A 23551-nucleotide genomic window follows, 5' to 3' on the forward strand; every position below is an offset into this window, starting at 1 on the left:
AAAATACAACTCGCCTTCCATCACCTCTTTTAACCCTCCTCGCAGCATTCGGCGCTTTTCTGGTTACATCATACGCCCAAGATTGGGCCACAGCGATCACATGGGCATGTAGAGTGTTAGGACTTGTGCAATTTTTTTTTTTTAACCCCTTCCCTAAGGTTTCACCTATTATACTCTGGTGAGTGAAGAGAATAATTTCACGTCCAGTACTATCTGAACTTGTTTGACCCTAAATGAATCAGGGACCTGAACCAATATGAAAAAAAATCTTGGGAGATTAGCCCATATCTACAAACTACTAACAAAATAATGAGAAACCTTTAAAAAGTTACTGTATATACTCGAGTATAAGCCGACCCGAATATAAGCCGAGGCCCCTAATTTTACCACAAAAAAACTGGGAAAACTTATTGACTCGAGTATAAGCCGAGGAGGAAAATGCAGCAGCTACTGGAAAATTTAAAAAAATGAAAATGCTCAGAGTGTTTGGGTGCAGTAGTTGCTGTGTGCTGGGGAAGGGGAGGGGGTGTTTTGGTTGTCTGTCTGCCCCTTCCCTGAGCTTGAGGACTGTTTTTTTTTCCCCCCACTTGGAACTCAGCCTGGCTGAATATAGGGTATCTGCAGTGCTCCTATTAACCCCTTCCCGACGGAACAGGAGCACTGCAGATTCCCCCCGTATTCAGTAGACTGGGCACTTTCAGACACAGGGATACCTAATGTGTATGTGTTTCACAGTAAGGGGGCGTTCACACTACCGTCATTGTCCGACAGGTAGTGTCCGCTTCTAATGTCCGTTCAAAATCTCGCACGGACATTAGCAGCGGACACTAGCTGTGTCCGTGACACTTTTCATTCATTTAAATGGCGATCGGGTGCGTTCTTTTGCACTCCGTGCCTGTCCTTATCTGTCCGTTCCTAAAGATGTCCGACTTTTCAAGCGGACAGCAAAACCCGACAAAGTCGGACATCTTTACGAACGGACAGTTAAGGACAGGCACGGAGTGCAAAAGAACGCACCCGATCGCCATTTAAATAAATGACAAGTGTCACAGACACAGCTAGTGTCCGCTGCTAATGTCCGTGCAAGATTTTGAACGGACACTAGCAGCGGACACTACCTGTCGGACAATGACGGGAGTATGAATGCTCCCTAATTTTCTACTTTTATATGTATTCTAGGGAAAGGAGTGATTTAGAACTTTTATTTATTTTTATTTATTTTATTTTTTTAAAGCTTCAATAACTTGAATAGATCACAAATGTAGGTGTAGACGACTACTACTACAACTACGACTACTACTAGATTGTTTTAGCTTTTACCATTTGCATTGCAGAAAGGTAAAAGGGGAAGTATAATAATACTACTGTGCATTCAAGTTCATTTACTCGTCAAAAATCTTGCACACATAAGCAGGAAGGCTGTTGCTCGTAAGGATCACATTTATCACACTGAACACATATATATGTATATAGCATATGCCAACATCTACGGATATGGCTATTACAAATAAGAAAGCCGCCATACCAGGACACAGATAATGTCACGTGAAGGCATGCAGTCAGCAGTGTCCAATATACCTCTGTCAAGAATCGCTGCACTATATCCATAATATCCACTGTACTAAAAGTATGTAAATTAAAAAAACACACACACATAGTGGAAGTACATGATCATAAAACAGAGCAAAGTCTGAGGACATTTACAAGCATAACAGGAAAACCTCCAACCTGTATACAAGTTTCACTTCTTCTGATATCTTTTCTGCTGTAGACTATTCTCATGCTCATATTTCACTATAAAATGCAATTTCTGAAAATAATGTGTATTAACTTCCAAAGCTATAGTACGTGATGGAACACATGTAATGGCACTCAACAATGTGAGTATATTTTGTATACAAAAGGCCTTATGTCATGTTATTATAGAGAAGGTAATATCAGGACATAATATTTTTGGCCTACAAGTAGATTATATTTATATACAGATTTAGCCTCTATTACACGGACTTCATGACTTTTGTTTCTGCAGGCTTCACAAAAGATTATCATTATGTTGAACACTGTAGAATTCTACTCTATTCTGATCCCGAAAAAACAATAGAAATCTAATGAAAAAGAAACTCTTGTGTCATAGCTGCCATCATTACAGTAGTCATGGTTGCTAGTATTGATCTGTTGTGTAACAATAACAGTCCTACTAACTTATAAAAGATTATTTCTCACTATTCCAGCCATCAAAAAGTCTTGGAGACCTGACTGAATAGATTCTAATAATAGAACTTTAGACATTATTCTGTAAATAAAGAGTAAACTAGAACATAATATACTTTTCTATGAATAGAAGAATAAATGATACTGCTTTTGAAACAAGATCCCACATAGAAATAACGTCAAATTCCAAATGGAGATTGAAATACAACATGACAAATATAAAACCCTTACGCTGGGTTCACACCAGCGCTTTTGTCTCCGCATTTTTCGCCCTTTCAGGCGGAAATCACACAGAACCCATTACAATCTATGGGATCCGTGGGTAACCGCTGTTTTAAACAGATTAGATTTCTGTACAGGGGTCCCCAAGCGGACCCTTCTCCCCCTCCCTGAATACAGATGTGAACTTAGCCTTATTTGGATCTATACACAGAAAAAGTCGATATTGAAGACTTTCTATTACCAGTTAATAGGCTTAAGGTCACAATGAAAAACAATACTATCTAAAAGCAAACATGAACATGAAGCTGAAGGTCAGAGGTCAATGATGTTAGATAGCCCAAAAGCTTGACAACCCCAGTGGAAGCAATCAATATGTTATGAGGAATTCGTCTCTCTTCCTAGTCAGTTTTGCAATCCAAAGCCGTTACAGTTGTAGTGGGCAGGCATATATATTCTATTGATTGATTTCTCGGACTGAAAAGACCAGATATTGGTCGTGTCTTATCCACTATGTGTTATTTCATTTCATTATGGCTCTCTATTTAGCCTTAAAGATAAGGGACCAGTATGATACAGCTGGCAAACATAGATAATTTACCACCATAAAATATCATCAGGATTAACTGTAGGTTTCTGAAACAGTCTTGTAAAAATCCTACAGAGAACACAGTTAATATTCTAAGTCTAATTTTTGGCAGAGGGGATGAGGGGCAGGTATTAGCCAATAAGGCGGGGGGAGGTGAAATTCTGTAAGACTGCTAACAGGGCAGTAGAAAGCGGCTGATGCTGCAGTCAGTCGTCAGACACAGGATGGAGAAGAGGACACAGTGACATGTCGATTTGTTGGAACATACAAATGTCTCATTTTTTATTGTAATATGTGAAAAAAAAATAGGATTAAAGGAAAAGAAAACATTAAGAGTGGAACTGCAGGGATATTGTTTTGCATTTTCCATATTTAGTGACTCAATAAAATCTTCAGCCAAAAGTAAGAATAAGAAAAGGTTTCTTAAATAGCAGGAGTACAAGGATGGATCATGGATTCCTAAAACTCAGTATGACTAGTAAGCAAAGCAACAACTTACAGTAGTTGGGGGAGTTACATATTTTACACAAGTTAGAAGCTCAACTCAACAGAACCTACAAAAACAAGCGACAAGGAAGGACTTGCTGTTCTTTCTACTCAAAACATTTCAGTACAATGGGTGTTATGGTTGTACATTAATGAAAATCTACAATACAACCAGGAATAACACATGCAAGAAAAAGCTAGAATTGTAGTTTACACATTATAAAATGAACATACTATTTTCTGTAGGTTTATGGTCTAAGGATTCAGGTTAAGCATGCATGGTTTTCAGAGATGTAAAAACCATCTTTACAACAACACTTCAGCAGCACCGCACCTCCCATGAGGTGACCTGAAGCGACCGCTTCAGGCGGCGTTATGTCAGGGCCCCAGAGAGGGTGGCATTTTTGCTTACTTAAGCCAGTCCAGGACAAGCTGTCCTGGACTGGCTTAGCACCGAGCGGTGGATTGGGGAGGCCGCTGGAGCAGCGCTGCTCCAGCGGCCTCCCCTCACGCTCAGGCAGAGAGCAGGTCCTCTCCCTGCCTGCGAACACCGCTAAGCCCTGCCCCTTCTCCCGGGGAGGGGGGGCGGCGAAAAGGGCAGGTTCACCCCTGCACTTCAGGACTAATTTATAGAAAATGGGATATACATAAAGGTCTGTTCAGATAGAATAACAGGCAGCACAGAGGCTGATGGATAGGCATCCTTTACAAACCCTTCCTGTTGTAAATGAAATCCATTAAGGCCAGGTTCAGACAGGGTATTTTTGGGCCGGATTTTGATGCAGAATCCGCATCAGAATCTGGCTCAAAAAACCGCCTCCCGTTGAATTCAATGGGTTCCCTTTTGTTGCCGCTTGCGGATAAAGAAAAAGAAACAAAGTGCCCTTTTTCCAGGTGGAATCAGCCCCGGACGTCCGCGGTGAGACACTCCCTCCCGACTAGACCCATTCATTTAGGCCTAATCTGGGGGGAATGCCATGACTGGATGCCGATGCACTGTATGCACTGCACCATCATCCAGTCGCGTTTAGCCGTTTTTTTGGACTGGATTCTGAAGTGGCCTCCTGTGCGGCACAGAAATTTTTTTTTAAAAAAAAAAACTCACTTCAAAATTAAAACCACTACATTGGCCACATACTCAAAGATAGAATTTGTAGATGAAAACAGGACTGGCCTTTTAATTAAAAGAACACATTGTGAAGAATTGTGTTATGCCTAGTGCAGGGCCTAAGGAGTAAGTGCATAACAATAGTAATGACGTTGGCTTGATGTTATTTGCAGGGCTGTGGAGTGTTGCCAACTCTGACTACAAAATAAAATGATAAATTATTTTTTTAATTATATTATACACCTTTTAATACTGTCTGTAAAATTAGCATAATTTCTTTAATACTTTCTTATTGCGGTCAGCTAACTAGGAGTCAGAGTCAGACTGTGGAGATTTGGAGTCAGTAGTTTGGCGTATCCACTCCACAGCCCTGGTTACATGTGTCATGCACCACTTACATAGGGCCTGCAGCAGCTACACTTTCAGGGTTTTTCCAAAGCCTCAACACCCACTCCTACTCTGACTCCTTAAAAATGGCTGATAGGCATGGTCAAGCAGAAGTAGCAAAGATCCTCCAATGCATTAAAAATCTAGAGTCTGACTTCCTATGAAAGTAAATATGCGACAAACTATACATCTAATTAATTAGACAATAGGTGCATTTCTATATTATTTAATATTGAAGAGTTGTTTTTTTTTTTAAATTCCACAATTGAACCCAACTCAGACTCCAGGACTCCAACTCCATACTAAAGAATAAAAACTAAAGCTGGCGAATGATATGGCCTGAAGATCAGGCTGCATACAGGAACACAATGTGTATAGTACTGTATGTACCTTTAAAGTAAGTCATATCCTGCTAGCAAGCAGTAATGAATGTTCAGAGAATGTATGGTAAATATGTAGCTGTCGCATACACCCAAGTGTCACCGGCACACAGTACATTTTGTCTCACGGACAGCGCAGTTGAAAGTGCACGTAAGGATGTAATGACTGTACAAACCACTTACATAATTGCACATTTACAAGCCGCACAACTCTTGAACTATTTTAGTATTAGGCTTGTGGCCAGATTAGAGATGCACATTGCTATTGAACGTCACTGGCTGTGGATTACAACAAATTCCATGTGAGCAACTACAGCCTTGACATAAGCCGTTCATTATTCTAAATTACATGGAAACTGAATCACTGTACTTGGTATATGGAAAACAGACAAACACAAACTGCATGAGTGATGGAAACCACAGCTAAAAGTAGAAGAAACACTTCAAAATACAGCATACAAGTAAACCTAAGCTAAAGCAAATGTTACGTAGGAGTTATGTGTGTAGGATTCTAAAATTTGGCTGGGATATCTCCCTAAACTTTTGTCCAATTTCATCTTTTATAACATTAAAAATAAACTGATGTTCCAGACTAAAAGCACTACTATCCTTCAGAAAAGTACATGGGCTTTCCTGGACACCCTATCTTATGTATAAGACAATATCGTAGCATAGTCCATATGAACAATGCGGGCTCTCTTCACCTCATGTCTGAACCTTTCGTCTGATATTCAGGAGTATTCACCAATGTTTCCCTTTAGTGGATGGCTCAGTATATAGATATAGTAAATTTTTTTGGTTACAGATTTTTACGCTTTCTGATATTAACTGACAAAGGCCAAAAGCACACTCTTTTTGCCTCCATCAGGTGAACGGACGCTGAAGGATACATTAAATGTACTGTTTGTGTACACACATTGAGCGCAAATGAAATATACTATGAAAACACAGTTTAAACCTACTTTTCATCTCATGTCCTCTTCACACAGATAAGGAGGGCAGAATCCCGTGGATTTACATTGAGCTTCTCCATATACAACAATTTTATCTACAAACGTTATCTCCTATGTATGTCAACTATGGCAAGTTCTTCTGCTATAGCACAATAAACAACAACCTATTATAGCATATATATCAGTACATACGAAGTCTACTATCTTTTCTACCTACCCCTAAACTATTTTCAAGCCATTAGTGCAAATTCACAAGAACATGTGAGTGTACAACTGAAGGTAACCAATTTTCACAGATCCTTCATTAGTCTTATCTAATGAGGGATCAGTAAAAATGGTCTGTAAAATAATCTGTTCTATTATTTAACAAAATTGTCATGTCAACAGACCTATTATTTTGTATGGGGCTTTGTGCTGGATGTTAATAAAACGGCTAGCACAGGAATAAAGCAACTGATCAGTAAGCCTGGTCAACTGAAATAGAAAGGTTATTAGCAGTGGTGACCTTCAGACCACCATCTCTCTTGAATATTGGGGATGACATCTGCATGTGAATGGAACAAGCAGCACAGCCAATGATGCCATATACCCATTCACTCTATTGTTAAGTTGGGAGGTGCATAAGATGATGTTGGGAATAATAAAACATGAGAATCTGTTATCATCCTCCCCTCCTTGGCACTACCAAAGCATAGTACACTACAAAGTGGTTGTCTTCCAGCTATGGAAGTTATACAGTTCACCATAGGATAAACCTAATAAAAAGGCATTATCAACCACAAAATTAAGAATTCAATTAGAGAGTTAATAGACTAAAGTCACCTCCAGTAAGTTGGTAGACACATGGATATCAAGTAATCAGGACTAATAAGACTTTCAAGGCCTGAGACAGGAGGTTGGTGAACAGACCACTTGTCCTTTCTCTTTTAGAGGCATAAAGATAGCTTTAGTGATTTTATTATATTGCCTACAGTTGTTAAAACAGCCACAGTACTAACTTGTATAATGCCCGCCATCACTGTCCAGCAGACAACCAAACACATTGGGGGAGACCTGTCATAACTAGTACAAAGGAGAGAAAGTAGTGGTTGCCTATAGCAATTTCAGCTCTCATTTTTTAGACTTCATTAAAAAAAGGAAAACCACACTGATTGTTTTTATGTTGTATCATAATACATAACACAGACCAATAACATTATTAACACTTCTAGAATCCCAACATGACCTAAAAGCTGGGTTCATAGGTTTCGACTTTGTATCTCACGTGTGACCTTGACTGTGGAGACAACAAATTAAAGTGTTCACAAGTAGTAGTCTTCTGTTTGGAGTCCTAATACAAGATTAATTTAAAGAAAAAAAAAAAAAAAGTCACTACATGATGATGGAAGCCAATTACGGTATGGCAATGAAGTTGTACCATGATTAGCCGCATGGTGTTACTACTGGGAAGATTAGCAAGTCACGTGGTCAGGACTGTACAGATACCAGATACGACAATACCAGTACAGAAATTTTCCCAAAAATGCTTCTGGTCACTTACATATAACAAATGAATCAGGGTAACTTGACACAGAAGGAAGACAGAACTGAAAACATGATGATGATACAGAGCTTGTAATGTAAACCTACAGATCTCAGGAAAACGTATGCACTGGCCAGGCAGTAGGGAGTGAACGGCAGAAGATTGCTGCGCTATTCTGAGCTGCAATTCTATATAAAACTGTTTAGCAAGCAGCTAACAGTATCTACATGGATGAGAGCAATATTTAGTTATATTAGAAGTACATTTTACCTTTGTCTACACTCCTTTACACTTTGAAACTGGATAATCGCAACCAAAGTATCAACTATATGCAAGATGACAAAAGCCAAGACCACATGAGCTTAACCATGACCAGAACGCCTACAATGTTTTATCCATCTCTGAAGAATAGGCAGTACTAAAATTGTAAAAAGAAAGCGAGAAGGAACGGACAATAACTATCTGGAGATTTTTTTCTACAGAACATATCTAGTTAATTGACCTTGTCTGATGAAAGCTGCCGTTCTGCTGAAGTCACTTGTCTGAGCCCTCTTAATGTGTAATGTAATCGGAGCAGAAATTACACTCATTACCTAAAGCCCAATTCCTTTTCAGCACCTCTGCCACTGGGAGAGCACGCCATGCCCATTCATACGCTAATCTAATGTGGAATGAACTTTCACTAATTGAATACCTACAGGCATCCGAAACACAACAGGCGCTACAGCGAAACTCCACTGAGAACAATTGCTAGTCAGTGCTACATAGACATCAGTACTGTATGCCTGCTCCAATGTATAATAACAGCACACAGCAAAGAAAGGAATACCCAAAAAGAAAACTTCCTATTTTACACTATTAGTTATACATGTTATTCTGCACAAACACGCATAATGGCTTTGAAAAGATGGGCATCTTGCTAAACAATATGAACTCGGCAAATAAAATGTACTTATTTATTGGAAAAACCTACTTTTACAACATCCATTAACCACGTGCCTAAAGTGCTCTTCTAGATGTGTAAATTCAGGTATGTAGAGCTCAGCATGCGTGAAGTACAATGATCTTTATACACAAACATGTCATGAGGGTTGCATACAATCCTCCTACTACGAGGACAGCTACAGTCCAATAGACCTCTCAGGTATGACATCAGTCTTGGTAAACCTTGATTTCACCATAAAAATACTGTAAAATTCACATATTAATACAATACTTTAATAAATGCTACAAAACTGCTCTAGTCAATAAGATTCAACAATGTGTATAACCTGTATCTGTACAGGTATTCTCAAACTAAGAGAGAAGAAAACAGTAGTAAATGTATAAAAGTGATAATCTTCACTAAAGAACACATACAAATATACTAATACACACAACACTACACAGAGAAGTAATTATTCTTACCTTTTTCTGGTACCAAACTATTGCATCTGTCACTTTGGACGCCATTTATTCTAGACATTTGACATCTTAGGCTGAAATAAGAAAGAGAGACATTTACTTCCACTCTCGTCTGATCATCAAGTGCTCTGATGATGTATGTATAAATAGCTCAGTTACCTGCATACCAATAGGCGTGAGTCAGGACTTATATTACACCCTCCCTCATTACTATTTTACAAATGTGTCTCTCAGCTTGTTGGAACATGTAAATTATATAGTCCTAAAAAGACCATCATCATCATCGCCATGTTTGCTGAAACACTAAGGAAATTATTTTTTTGAAACAAAACACATGGCTAATTTTATATATGTGGATGTCTGTCTGTCTGTCTGTCTATCTATCCATGTGGCTCTGCTTCTGATACTGCTCCTCATCTACCGTTTCTCTGCTTATGACCTTATGGCTTCCAACAACCCTGCATCTCTACTGCCTGCCATGACTTTGGGTCGGCTGCCATCTACACCACTCCTAGAAGTAGCGACCCAGTGACAATCACAGATCTCAGCAGTCCTGGACGTCACTCAGAGGACAGGGAGTTGTGCCAGAGCCCAGGGTAGGGGTGAAACACTGTTCTTTAAAGAGGACCTTTCATGGTTTGGGGCACAGGCAGTTCTATATATTGCTGGAAAGCCGACAGTGTGCTGAATTCAGCGCACTGTCGGCTTTCCCGATGTGCCCCGGGTAAAGAGCTTTCGGTACCGGTACCGTAGCTCTTTATAGTCAGAAGGGTTTCAGCGCACTTTCGGCTTTCCAGCAGTATATAGAACTGCCTGTGCTCCAAATCATGAAAGGTCCTCTTTAAGTTTGCTCACTTCCCATGGGCCTCCGTTTATCATGCTGTTGGGTATGAAGTTAAGGGAGGGGGAGTTTATAAACCTATTCCCCTACAGTACAAACATTGGTGGTGGTCCCCTATAAGGATAATGATAAAGAATTTTTTCTCCAGCAACCAATTTCATAAAACTTAACTTTTACTGTACAATCATAAAAAAATGGGAGTTACAGCACCATATGAGGAACACGAACATTGAAAAACAGCTGACGCGTTTCAGGACATGTGTATCATCGTCCCTTACTCATAGCTTTGAGTAAGGGACGATGATACACATGTCCTGAAACGCGTCAGCTGTTTATCAATGTTTGTGTTCCTCATATGGTAATGTAGGAGAATGACCGGCGGATATGAAGAAAACCGCGCTACTCTCTTGGGATACCAATAAACGCACTTTATTCCACTTTCTAAAAACACGACGCTACAACACAGCGTTTCGGGGATTTCCCTTTTTCAAGTGTCACAAAAAACACACAATATACCCAGACAAGGAGTCAGAAGCATGGATCAGAGGCAGGAACTTCCCTGCACAGGTAGAATGTGATGCCCAGCGTGGAGTGTGAGAGTAGCGCGGTTTTCTTCATATCCGCCGGTCATTCTCCTGCATCTGCTGTCCCCTAAGGGGTCTCCGGATAGAACTACTGCTGCTACCAATTTTCCGTGTATTGTATATACAATCTGTCTTTGTGATTGCTCGGTATTATTCTTTGTTGTTTATCATATGGTAATGTAACTCCCATTTTTTTTTTTTTTTTTATAATTGTACAGTAAAAGTTAAGTTTTATGAAATTGGTTGCTGGAGAAAAAATTCTTTATCATTGTGGCTATTACCCCTACACAGTCAGGCGGCTCTCAAAAAACATTTGTTATACGTGTAGTGCAGCGGTGGGTTTTGGATATTACCTATAAGGATACATCCACTCTGGATGTAATTTTCAGCAGCGTATTCTGATGTGAACCTATTACCAACTCTGCAACAAACACATGAAAAAACCTACATGACTTTTTTTTCTCCCAGACTGAAATATGTACCTCACAGTTAAAAAATTATGATGGAAGAAAGCTTTTTACATTGGGGCGAATGCAGAAGGACACTTGATGGAAGGCATTCCATCTGCGTCTGTGATGGATGAGAGCAGACATTAAATAACAGTAGTGTTAACCTACACATATAAAATTTCCAGTATACTTGTTACAGTCACAGCACAATAATCAGATATCTGCCTGGAACAGAAGGTATATTGGAAAGATTGTAGAATTTTTCATTATACAAGCAATAAGAGTGATCTCTCAGATTATGTCTTGAGCTCGGTTCAGATCTGCGTTCAGGGATTCCATTCCTCTTTTCAAGCGGACCCCGAACAGAAGCCTGTACGCAGATGTGAACCTAACCTTAAACTGGACATCCACTTTAAATGCCATTACAAAAAAACATTTTTCTGTTTTATGTTGAAATGTTCCTTGAAAAAATAGTTTGTGTTAGTATTCCCAAAAACAAATGGAAAAAAGCTTGACAATGTACTAGAACATTGTTTTACTGAAATTTTAATTCTATTAATAAAGGAAAAAAAAAATCAAAGTGCATAACAGTAAAAACGATCAAACAGCATTTTTTGATTTAAAGGGATTGGCCACTTTCAGACCAATATTGACTAACAAATGTACAATAAAAAGATATACAATTTTCCAATATACTTTCTGTATCAATTCCTCAGTTTTCTAGATTTCGGCTTGCTGTCATTCATTCTGTTACTTCTAGAAGATAAAACTCTGACCATGGTCATGTGATGTACGGTCCATGGTCATGTGATGACACACAGGTGCCAATCAGACATCTGCCTGGTAATCAGCTGAGCACCTGTGTCCTCATCACATGACCATGGTCAGAGTTTTATCCACTAGAAGTACCAGAATGAATGACAACAAGATGAAATCTATAAAACCGTGAGGAATTAATACAGAAAGTATATTGGAAAATTGTATATCTTTATTGTACATTTGTTTGTCAATATTGGTCTGAAAATGGCCAACCCCTTTAAGACAGAAGGCGGCAAACGGATCCCATATTTGTTTAGACAATGTACAAATGATACAGTGCTGATATGTTGGCGAATAACTGAAGAGTAGATCCAAAAGGGTGCCTATTGGAAGACCTAGCAAGTCCATTCAAATCATGAGGAGCTTCTCGAAAAAAAAATTATGAATTGTGATTTTGATTTAGGCAATAATCTCTCAGCCCTACAAAGGGTTCACTTACTTTTACTCTCAAAGCTCTTAACATATCTAGTCAAAGATAACAAAAGCCCTTCTTCCTACTTTGACATTATAACTGTATGGTGATCAGAATGACGATATCATTTATTTATTCTTTATTTATACACAAGAAAGTACAGTGACATTAGGTGTAATCAGTCAAAGATACAAACACCAATGATTCTTTGAAAATTCAAATAAAACAAGTAAACGAAATCCAACAAATAAGTTGAGTATAATAAAACACATTATGTCAAAAGAACATACAGTTGTGTAGGTCAGTCTGTATAAGTATTAAGTAACTACCTGAAAAACTTCAGATGCGAGCATAAGAAGGCAAGCGGGGGGGGGGGGGGGGGGGCGACAAAGAAAGGAATGACGATATCATTAAGCAGAATAGATACCCACATTTAATAGTTTGAGAAATGGCTGTAGAGATTTAATTGAGGCAAAAAGAGAAGTGAGGTAACACTAGACTGTAACCATGACCTCTATGCCATAGTACAGTGCTGCGTTATCATTACCTTGACCATGGCTTTACTGCGTAGCCAAACACTGCATTACACTAAATCAGTGCCAAGCTAATGCTCAGGAAATAAAACACAACTGGAAAATGAAATAAATCTACACAACCTCACTTGTATCCTGCCAGGAATAAAGCGGATCTTGTTCCTTATTATTAATAAGGCAATATATAATTTTTGGCTTGTTTCTAATTTTTCTTAGGAATGCTGAAACAAATATATTCATCCGTTTATAGGGTAGGAGAAGAGAGCATAGAGTAAGTTGTGTAAAAACCTGTTGCTTATAGGAAATTCTGTAGTGCTTTTTGGCTATGGCCCGCTATGTGGGGCCTTAGCATAAAAGGGTAAAACAGGGGTGTATTGCCAGTGCTCAAAGAAGCTGAAAGGGGAAGGCACGATTGGAGTATACTGTGGATTTACTATCCAGCACTAACATTATATGAGCGTAGGACAGAAGGGCTGTGGTAGTTCTGAAGCCTACAGCAACATAAGTCAGTATGATACTGGAAGTTCAATTCTCCCAAAGACTGGCATTTTGAACACCGGTCTTCATAACCTTCACAGACGCGCATCTCTTCATAAAAGTGGTAGCTCCTCCACCGGGCTGTGTGCCCTTGCTAAAATCTACACTGGCTCATAGTCTATGTAGATTTTAGTGATCATTTCCACTAGTGAACTGGTATAAATATTATTAAACTCCCACTCCAATAATTATGACAACTGGTATGTAATAGTTCACAAACATAAGGCTTATGACTTTCCTATGTCAGAAATCTGGAGTACACTGTATAATAGATATGCCTCAATGTATAAGCCGAATGGATTCATTTAAAAGGGCTCTAAAATATTATAAAAAGAAAATACCTATTAAAGTTATAGGGAATTGCTTAATAACCAGGGGCAATCTATTGTAGGAATGTGCCAATGGTAATGCAACCATTATCTGTACTAAACACCTGTCAAAATTATTGCCACAATTTAATGTTGCTGATCCATATGGGAACTAGTTTCTATACAGTAGGAATCACTGTGGGCCCTCTGCAATATATAGAAAACCAAAATGAAGCAGGACTGTTTTTAGGCACCCAAGTGTTGATAGGAAAGATTTTGTAACTGTTGACCATAGATCTGTGACTTGGTCAACAATACAGGACGTTACTCTGGTGAAAGTAACAGCATGTAGAAGAGGGAGATGACGGGTAAATGCATAGTACTAGAAGGTACAATGTTTAGTTGTCATTGGATTTCGGAAAAGTAGCTTTGCTTTAAGACACACAGACTTTGGTGGGGTGGAGCAATGATCTGATGTCTATTGATATTTAGTGTATGGGGGCCTCCCGACTCTACCTTAAGACATGAGGATGGAGGAAAGAAGAATTGGGCATGTTGAAATACAACCTTACTCTTCCTGGAAACAAGCTTCCACAAGAGGTGTCTAGTAGTGGCTGACTTCACTGTAGGAAAAAAACATGCATGCTTGTTCAAGCCAAGTGTGTATGTGAATGGAATGAACAGGAGTGTGGCTGACAATCAGAGTCCTAACTTGAAGCTTATGGTCCCCAATGCAAACTCTGTAACTGAGCCTGTACCCATCTTTTGAATTTAGAATAGTGGCATCTGGGGCACCCTCAGGGTTCAGGGTCTAGTAGCAACTGCCAGAGCTGGCTTAATGTTTTTGTGGGCTCTTGGGTGATAGAGCCTCAGTAGGCCCCTTTTGGAGCAACTCATGTGCACCGCAGCAAAAAAAAAAAAAAAAAAAAACCTCAAAATTAGGGGTTTTTGCAAAGGCAGACCCACTGAAGTAGACAGTAAGACAGTCCATTCCATACAAATAGATTGAACCTGTTCAGACGTTGGAAAGGACAGAGGAATTTGATGCAGACATCTGCCTCCGATTCCTCTTTATTTTCTGCCCGCTGGCTCAGGGTGGTGGATGCAGAACATTAGCATTCTTTTTCGCCTTTCCGCCAGGGAGTCTCAAACCACGGCCTCTGTGGCCGAATCAGCTGCAGAATCCAATCCAAGCAGAATGAGGTCAGGTAGTCCTCTATACATTGCAGCCATGTACATAGAACTAAAACTAAGTTTACATCTGGGCCGGAGTCTCCAGAAACTGCCAATTTGTGGCAGAGGCAAACATCCTGCATGTTGGATTTTTCTCTCTGCTGATTTCAGTTTTGAAATGGCGGATACCCAGTGGACACCATTAAAGTCAGTGGGTTCCACTGGTGTCCATGTGTAATCGTCAAAACATTGATCTGGCTCTCTGTTGTTCAGGTTCTCGGCCCAACGTTGGACAGTCCGGCGCAGAAGTGAACCTTTGCCTAAGAATTTTCAATTCATTTTACACTTACAGTTTTTATCTGGCCTTAAAGGGGATCCATCACAAGGATCCTATCTATACTGCTAGTTTATGTGGATTTAAGACTTTTCCTAAATGCATTGCTTTATCAAAACTGCTTTGTTTAGCCGCTATCTTAATTTATTCACTTCATTGTTTACACTAGTTTCTATGGCCCTTGGGATTATCTGCTCATTTGTCAAGTGATGTAGCTGCCTGCTCTCAGGGGGAGAGGGAGGGGCTGGGAGCAGCTCTGAGCTTTTTGTGTCTTTTAAGTAGCAGAGCTTCTCAGAGAGCTCCGGGATGTCTGAGCTCTAATCAGTCGGTTTAATTGAATTTGGCTGATAAGAGCTGAGATAGGGAGTTAGTTACCTCTGTATGTAATGCAAACTGACTCAAATCCAGCTCTGCTACATCAGCTTCACACTGTGGTAATTCATTTACAACCAATCCCGTGCAAGTGAAACCCCGCCCACCTATGTGCCGAGAAAAGCAGGAAGTGAAGAGAGCACAACAGCCTGCAGGTTAGTGAACAAGCGTCATGGGAATACCCCTTTAATCATTTACATCAAGAATATTAGGAAATCTAGTGCTGATCATCCTGATAAATATAATGCATAACTGAAGTAAACACTGACAGCATGGCAAAGCAAAATTATATGAAACTGGTTCAAATTTTGGATATCATAGGGAATCTGTATTGGTGAATACTGCACATACACTGTGTGCTGATGCCGGCCCTGGTGACTGCTACCACTGTCCTATGTATAGCCTTACTGACAGTTATTGAAGGTATATGAGTACTTTTAGACGAAACGAGAGCAGTAGCCATTGTGCAATGATAAAACACATCATCATCAGTTTTTGCATCCTCCACTATCCAGAACTTTCTACATAATCTTAAATTAAAGGCCCTTACTTCAAGAGAGGGTCACTCATTGCCTTGCCAAAAAGCTATTATTTGCTGTAATAAAAGCATAACAAGCATCATAAATTCACTAGCAGTAAGTTCATTTTCCATGAGATCAACAGTAAAATCTGTAAAGGCAAGCAAGTGCATATAAAATAAGAATTATAGGTACATAAACTTTAATTTACCAGAAATTGCATATATCAGGCTGCATGTAAACAGCAGTGAATAGAGAAAATTCTGGAGTGTAAGCATTTTGTAACTTCCTATAAGACATACTTATTAAGGAAAATTGTCTGGCACATTCGGCAAGTCTCCTGCAGCTTAGCTACTGTGGGTAATGGAAGACTAGATTATTAAAAGGATAGCGCCCAAAACCTACTAAAACACAGAGAAAAGAAATTTATAAACACAGGTCATTTTTCTAAATCGGCTTTCTTCAGCTCCATTCCAGAGACTCAATAAGTATCAACTATTAGATCACATATGGAGGAAAGACTATATTGGATAAAACAAGTTTTATTTGTTGGCGCTCTGCTAGACTTTGTGTAGTGGGTTTAGGATGTGATGAAATGTAAGAAGTATTACATTCTTTTAGGTTTATTCCTTATCACATACAAGTTCTCTCTTGCTTTCCTCACAACAAACTTGGCAGCTGTTTGTCTATGGGGTGCATTTCTCTAACACACACTTGGTGTACATGGGGGTTCCAGCATCTGACTACCACGGCTACAGGTAAATTGCAAACAGACCAGCTAGTGTCTGTTGCTAAAATCCTGTACAGACAATAACCACGGACACTGCTGAGCGGACACCAACGGTAGTGTGAACGCCCCTTAGCTTTGATTTATGCCTCACTTGGTTTTACTTTTGTAAACAAGTTCATATGTGTAGAAATGATTTAGGTCTGCAGCTTCAATATACAGTGGTCTGTACAAATTCCAATGTGTTACTAGATTGTGCTGAACATATAGTGTAATATTTGGTGATCCGACATGCATCGTATAGGTTTCTAAAAAATTTTTTGGCTGCCAGATATATAATTTTTAGCCTTGCATTATTGAAATATTTATTTACTGGACAATATTGCTATTTGTAGCCCCATACACTTATTTCTTGAAGGTTTCGGTTTATTGTCCTTACAATTTATCTGCCCTGCTGTATCATTTTAGACTATGTATGTGTAATTATTATACTTTAGAATTTATCTTTTCTACAAATAAGAGATATATATATATATATATATATATATATATATATATATATATATATATATACATACAGTGGCTACAAGTAGTATTCAACCCCCTGCAGATTTAGCAGGTTTGATAAGATGCAAATAAGTTAGAGCCTTCAAACTTCTAACAAGAGCAGGATTTATTAACAGATGCATAAATCTTACAAACCAAAAAGTTATGTTGCTCAGTTAAATTTTAATAAATTTTAAACATAAAAGTGTGGGTCAATTATTATTCAACCCCTAGGTGTAATATTTTGTGGAATAACCCGTGTTTGCAATTACAGCTAATAATCGTCTTTTATAAGACCTGATCAGGCCGGCACAGGTCTCTGGAGTTATCTTGGCCCACTCCTCCATGCAGATCTTCTCCAAGTTATCTAGGTTCTTTGGGTGTCTCATGTGGACTTTAATCTTGAGCTCCTTCCACAAGTTTTCAATTGGGTTAAGGTCAGGAGACTGACTAGGCCACTGCAACACCTTGATTTTTTCCCTCTTGAACCAGGCCTTGGTTTTCTTGGCTGTGTGCTTTGGGTCGTTGTCTTGTTGGAAGATGAAATGACGACCCATCTTAAGATCCTTGATGGAGGAGTGGAGGTTCTTGGCCAAAATCTCCAGGTAGGCTGTGCTATCCATCTTCCCATGAATGCGGACCAGATGGCCTGGCCCCTTGGCTGAGAAGCAGCCCCACAGCATGATGCTGCCACCACCATGCTTGACTGTAGGGATGGTATTCTTGGGGTCGTATGCAGTGCCATCCAGTCTCCAAACGTCACGTGTGGTTGGCACCAAAGATCTCAATCTTGGTCTCATCAGACCAGAGAACCTTGAACCAGTCTGTCTCAGAGTCCTCCAAGTGATCATGAGCAAACTGTAGACGAGCCTTGACATGACGCTTTGAAAGTAAAGGTACCTTACGGGCTCGTCTGGAACGGAGACCATTGCGGTGGAGTACGTTACTTATGGTATTGACTGAAACCAATGTCCCCACTGCCATGAGATCTTCCCGGAGCTCCTTCCTTGTTGTCCTTGGGTTAGCCTTGACTCTTCGGACAAGCCTGGCCTCGGCACGGGAGGAAACTTTCAAAGGCTGTCCAGGCCGTGGAAGGCTAACAGTAGTTCCATAAGCCTTCCACTTCCGGATGATGCTCCCAACAGTGGAGACACGTAGGCCCAACTCCTTGGAAAGGGTTTTGTACCCCTTGCCAGCCTTGTGACCCTCCACCATCTTGTCTCTGATGGCCTTGGAATGCTCCTTTGTCTTTCCCATGTTGACCATGTATGAGTGCTGTTCACAAGTTTGGGGAGGGTCTTAAATAGTCAGAAAAGGCTGGAAAAAGAGAGAATGAATCCAAACATGTGAAGCTCATTGTTCTTTGTGCCTGAACTACTTCTTAATACTTTAGGGGAACCAAACAGAATTCTGGTGGTTTGAGGGGTTGAATAATAAATGACCCTCTGAATAAACTTTTCACAATTTAAAAAAAAAATTAAACAAAGAAATAACATTCTTTTTTGCTGCAGAGCATTTCACACTTCCAGGCTGATCTACAGTCCAAATGTCACAATGCCAAGGTAATTCCGAATGTGTAAACCTGCTAAATCTGCAGGGGGTTGAATACTACTTGTAGGCACTGTATATATTTACATATGATGTGATGTTAGCTTTTTTGTTCACATTTACCCATTTTTGAAGAGCTGCTTGTCTATTATCTGGGCGACTACTATTCAAGTACATCTAGCGACATGTACTGAAGAGGTCCCAGGATACAATATACAATACCCTGGTCCAATATATTAAAGCACTAGTATAGAGGAGCAAAATATAGAGATAAGCGAACGGCGTTTGACAGAATATCAGGCTGTTCGAGGTATTCGATTCCAATCGAATACCACGCGGCAAACGCACTAAAAATTTGTATTCTCTCCCACCTTCCCTGGCGCTTTTTTTGCACCAATAACTGTGGAGGGGAGGTGGGATAGGAAGTAGGAAAACATAGGCATCGGAAAAAAAAAATCTGAAAAAGTAATTGGCTGGCTAAATCAGGTGACCTCCACTTTATACAAATAGTGTTTTTCAGATTAGTTTCATATGAGACTGAGAACTATGTGACTGTGAGATGGATAGATTTACTGGCAGGGTTAGCTAGGAATTAGCTTTATTTAGGTAGGAATCTTACTAAAACAGCTCTTTCAGGCTCTGAACACCTTCCTTGCCAGCCCGAGATACATGCAAGAGTACGGTCAATACATTCCTATGGGAAAAAGTCAGCTCCCACATACCGCAAGCTGCCAGCGATCCCGACTAGCATATTGTGCGCTGCCACAATGTGTTTGCATTGAACTTACTCTCGCATTTAGCTCTGGCTGGCACGGTCTCAGCACTTTCAAACTTCACCTGCAAGCACATCTCATGGCAGCCCATTATATGCTAGTCAGGATCCCTGGCAGCTTGCGTTATGCGGGAGCTGCCTTTTTCTCATAGGAATGCATTGACCAGCATTGATTGGCCGAATGCCATACAGTGTACAGCATTGGCCAATCAACACTGGTTCTGCCGGGGGCTCGTCTGTGAGGAGGCGGAGTCTAAGATTGGTCCACAGCAGTCTCCACTGTGGTCCGTTCTCAGATGTAGCAGAGTTCAGCACACAGCTCGGCTGTGCGCTGAACTCTGCTATACCTGAGATGTAACAGAGCTGTGCGCTGAACTCTGCTACATCTGAGATCGGACTACAATGGAGACTGCTGTGGACCGATTTTAGATTCTGCCTCCTCTGGCAGAACCAGCGTTGATTGGCCGAATGCTGTACACTATATGGCATTCGTCCAATCAACGCTGGTCAATACATGCCTATGAGAAAAAGTCAGCTTTCGCATTATTAGTGGTGTAATACAGTGACTTGGGCGTGTTAGATGCCCCCAGGCATGCTTCCCCTGCCGTCCCAGTTGCATTTCAGAGGTGTTGTCATCATTTGCTGAGGTGTCATAGTGGACATAGTAACCCTCCTGAGTCGAAAAGTGGTTTCCCCTGAAACGAAGCTTTTTTCCCCATAGACTATAATGGGATTCGATATTCATTCGAATAGTGGAATATTGAGGGGCTATTCGAAACGAATATCGAATATTTCACTGTTCGCTCATCTCTAGTAAAATATTAATTAAAAACATCTATTTGTTGCAGGGGAGCGAGCAGGACACACTGTAAAAGAAAAAAAAAAAATACAGCTTACAACCTAATTATATAATTACACCACATAATTATATAGATAGGATTTTATATCAACACAAACAAAATGACTAAGACAAAATACTAAAAGCTTCTTGCACAGGAACATCCTGAGTCACTTGTCTCATGTCTAGAACATGACAAATACCAGTTCTATCTTTGTTCCACCTATCAACAATGACTGCTTATACCAAGTATTTAATGCAGGAAAGTTCTGTTGTCAGCAACAGCCAATAGTTTGCGCAAATACAATGGTATTTAACAACACTACACATACGATATAAAAACCACAGTAAATACATATTCAGTTAATTTACTGGTGACACTGCAAACATATAAACAGATACGTTCAGTGAGAAAACAAGTTATGAATACTGAAAGCAAGTCAAAGATTCAGAAATGTTCAAATGACGTGCAGCTACATTTTTTTTTTTTAGGGGGTGTTCACACTACTGTTAGTGACTGTCAGCAGTGTCCGCAGCTATTGTCCGTTACAAGATTTTAGCAACGGACACTATCAGAACCATCAGTAATCCGCTAAAATTTCCATTAATTTCAATGGGCTTTTCTCTTGTGTCAGTTTACACCCAGTCTGTCAGAAGTCTGATTTTTTTACCAGCAGACCAAAAAAATTCTACATGCAGGACTTTTGTGTCCGTTTGAAAAAACTGATTCTTGACAGATGGCAAGCGTCCGTTATTTTCTCATGGGCGTGGCTTATCGGATGGGGCGGGGGCTTAGCTCCGTTCGCCGGCAGAGAGCAGGCCCGGAGACTGCCTGCGCTCTGCCTGAGCGTGCGGGGAGGCTGCTGGAGCAGCGCTGCTCCAGTGGCCTCCCCATACCACCGCTCCGTGGTTTTTGCTTACTTTAGCAAAAATGCCGCCCTCCCTGAGGCCCTGAGCGTAACTCCGTGTGAAGGCACCCTTACTGTCTATTATTTAGTTTCCATTTTTATCCACATATGCTCAGAAAGCAGAAAAAAACAAAACCAAAAATACTTTCGGGATATCTCAGATCCCTGTACCTGAGGAAGGGATCTGAGATATCCCGAAAGCTTGTAATCTGTCATCATTATTAGTTAGCCATTAACCACTTCCGGACCACCCATAGACTATATATGTCCGGGAAGTGGTTGCCTTGTTTTGAGAGGACGTGCAGGTACATCCAGTCAGAACACAGTAGCTGCACGGAGATCGTACAGTTGCTGACACTGGGAGACGGCTGTAACTTCAGCCGGAGCTCCCAGAGATAAGGCAGGGAAGGTTTATTTCCGTCCCTACCTTCTCGATCACTGTGTATACAACGCTCAATGAGCACTGTTTACACAGCTATGCGCGCTGCCATGTTGGGGCCGCCCTCTGACCCGGCGGTCACGTGATCCACCGATGTCAGTGTCTTACCAGAGCTGCTGGGTCCTACAGGACCCCAGATCAGCTCAGTAACTGTAATGAACAGTGTGCAGGAGGCTGGATTCCTCCTGCAACTGAGGCTAATGTAGCAGTCTTAGTTATAGGGGAAATTAGCCTCCCTAACAAAAAAAAAAAAAAAAGTGATCAGATGTCCCCAAAGGTCTCTTATGACCTTATGGGGACACAATCTAAAAATAAATAAATAAAAATAATATGCTAATAAAACACCATTATTAAAAGGTTATAGCCCCACCCCCGACAACCCCATACAAAATAAAAAATTACCATAACGGAGAAGAAAAACTCTTTTATAAAGTTTTTCAGTAGCACTTTGTGTTATTAAATAAAAAAAAATAAAGCCCTATGTGTCCCCGAAAAAAGACGCAAAAATTAGTTGAATGAGACATACGAGAAAAATGTTACAGCCCTCAAAAACGCACATACAAAAAAAAAAAAAATGTGTCTGGTATTTTTTATTAATATCTCTTTGTTAATTTACTGAAGTCTATGAGAGACATAAAAACAGGGCCTGTACAGATTCCAACTGGCCACAAAACAACACAGGACTTACAGAAAAAGGTCTTCATTATATATGCAAATATACAGTTCATTTACCTACCTGAGGCATGTAGTTTTTTCAGTCCTGCATGCCCATGATAGCATGTTGTATACTGTAGATCAGAGGTCCCCAATGACTAGGCCAGATCTCTTAGTACTGGAGCTGGTATAATCACTGGAGACCTGTGTGAGCCACTAGGTGTTGGCTAATGCTCCTAGGCTGCGTATTACACCAGCAGACACCTAGTAAGTATCCACAGCACCTGTTTTTCAGAGTGATCCTCTTGGTAATAGCCCCCCCCATACACACAGTATTACCGGTGGGGGGGGGCACTATTACAGTTATAGTGTCCCAAACTGTCCCCGAAACACAGGTAATAGTGCCCTAGTAGTGCTCTCCACAGGTAATAGTCCTCCCACTCACAGATAACACTGTAATAGTGCCCCCTGGGTGATAGTTCTCCACCCTGCTCTACCTATACTTTATTAAGGGAGCTGTCCATACCACCAATACGCTATGCATAATAATAAAATATATAAATGGAGTAATGAAATATACACTTTATTGCGTTTTCTTATGAGCTGCCCAATGGCCCAAAACTTCCTGCCACCGTTAACTCCACCCCCCACGGGAAAATTCTCCTGCATACAAGTGGTCCTCGGTACAAAGGTTGGGGACCAACCTTGTGTATGCAGTCTTTATCCCTGGACATGGTCCATCTGTATAAGCAAAGGAATATTTGTAGTTATGTTCCCCCAATTTTGGCTTCTGGTACCATGAAAAAAAACCTGAACTTTTCTTCATGTTAACACACTTTTTAGGTGGCTGTTTTTCCTCTTAATGTCTCTTTTTCAGATTAAGGTGTGAGAAGATGCGAAGTTACAGCACTCATCAAAACAGCTCAGCTTTTCATACCAGAAACAGAAAATTTTCTTTGTCTTTCCTTTAGTAGCAAAGA

General features: G+C 40.2%; 1 protein-coding gene across 4 annotated transcripts in view; it reads right to left on the reverse strand.

Annotated features, from left to right (window-relative positions):
• The window catches only part of PHTF2 (putative homeodomain transcription factor 2), a 78348-nt gene that overhangs the window by 40865 nt on the left and 13932 nt on the right, over positions 1-23551 (reverse strand). For all 4 annotated transcript variants that reach the window (XM_075274104.1, XM_075274103.1, XM_075274100.1 and 1 more), the window contains exon 2: positions 9263-9333. Coding sequence is in view for 3 of the 4 variants with exons in the window: in XM_075274103.1 (XP_075130204.1) it covers positions 9263-9307 (45 nt within the window). In the remaining variant the exon portion in view is untranslated. The remainder of the gene's footprint in view (positions 1-9262; positions 9334-23551) is intronic.

This window comes from Leptodactylus fuscus, chromosome 5 (assembly GCF_031893055.1).
Source record: "Leptodactylus fuscus isolate aLepFus1 chromosome 5, aLepFus1.hap2, whole genome shotgun sequence".
In the NCBI taxonomy this organism is placed as follows: domain Eukaryota; kingdom Metazoa; phylum Chordata; class Amphibia; order Anura; family Leptodactylidae; genus Leptodactylus; species Leptodactylus fuscus.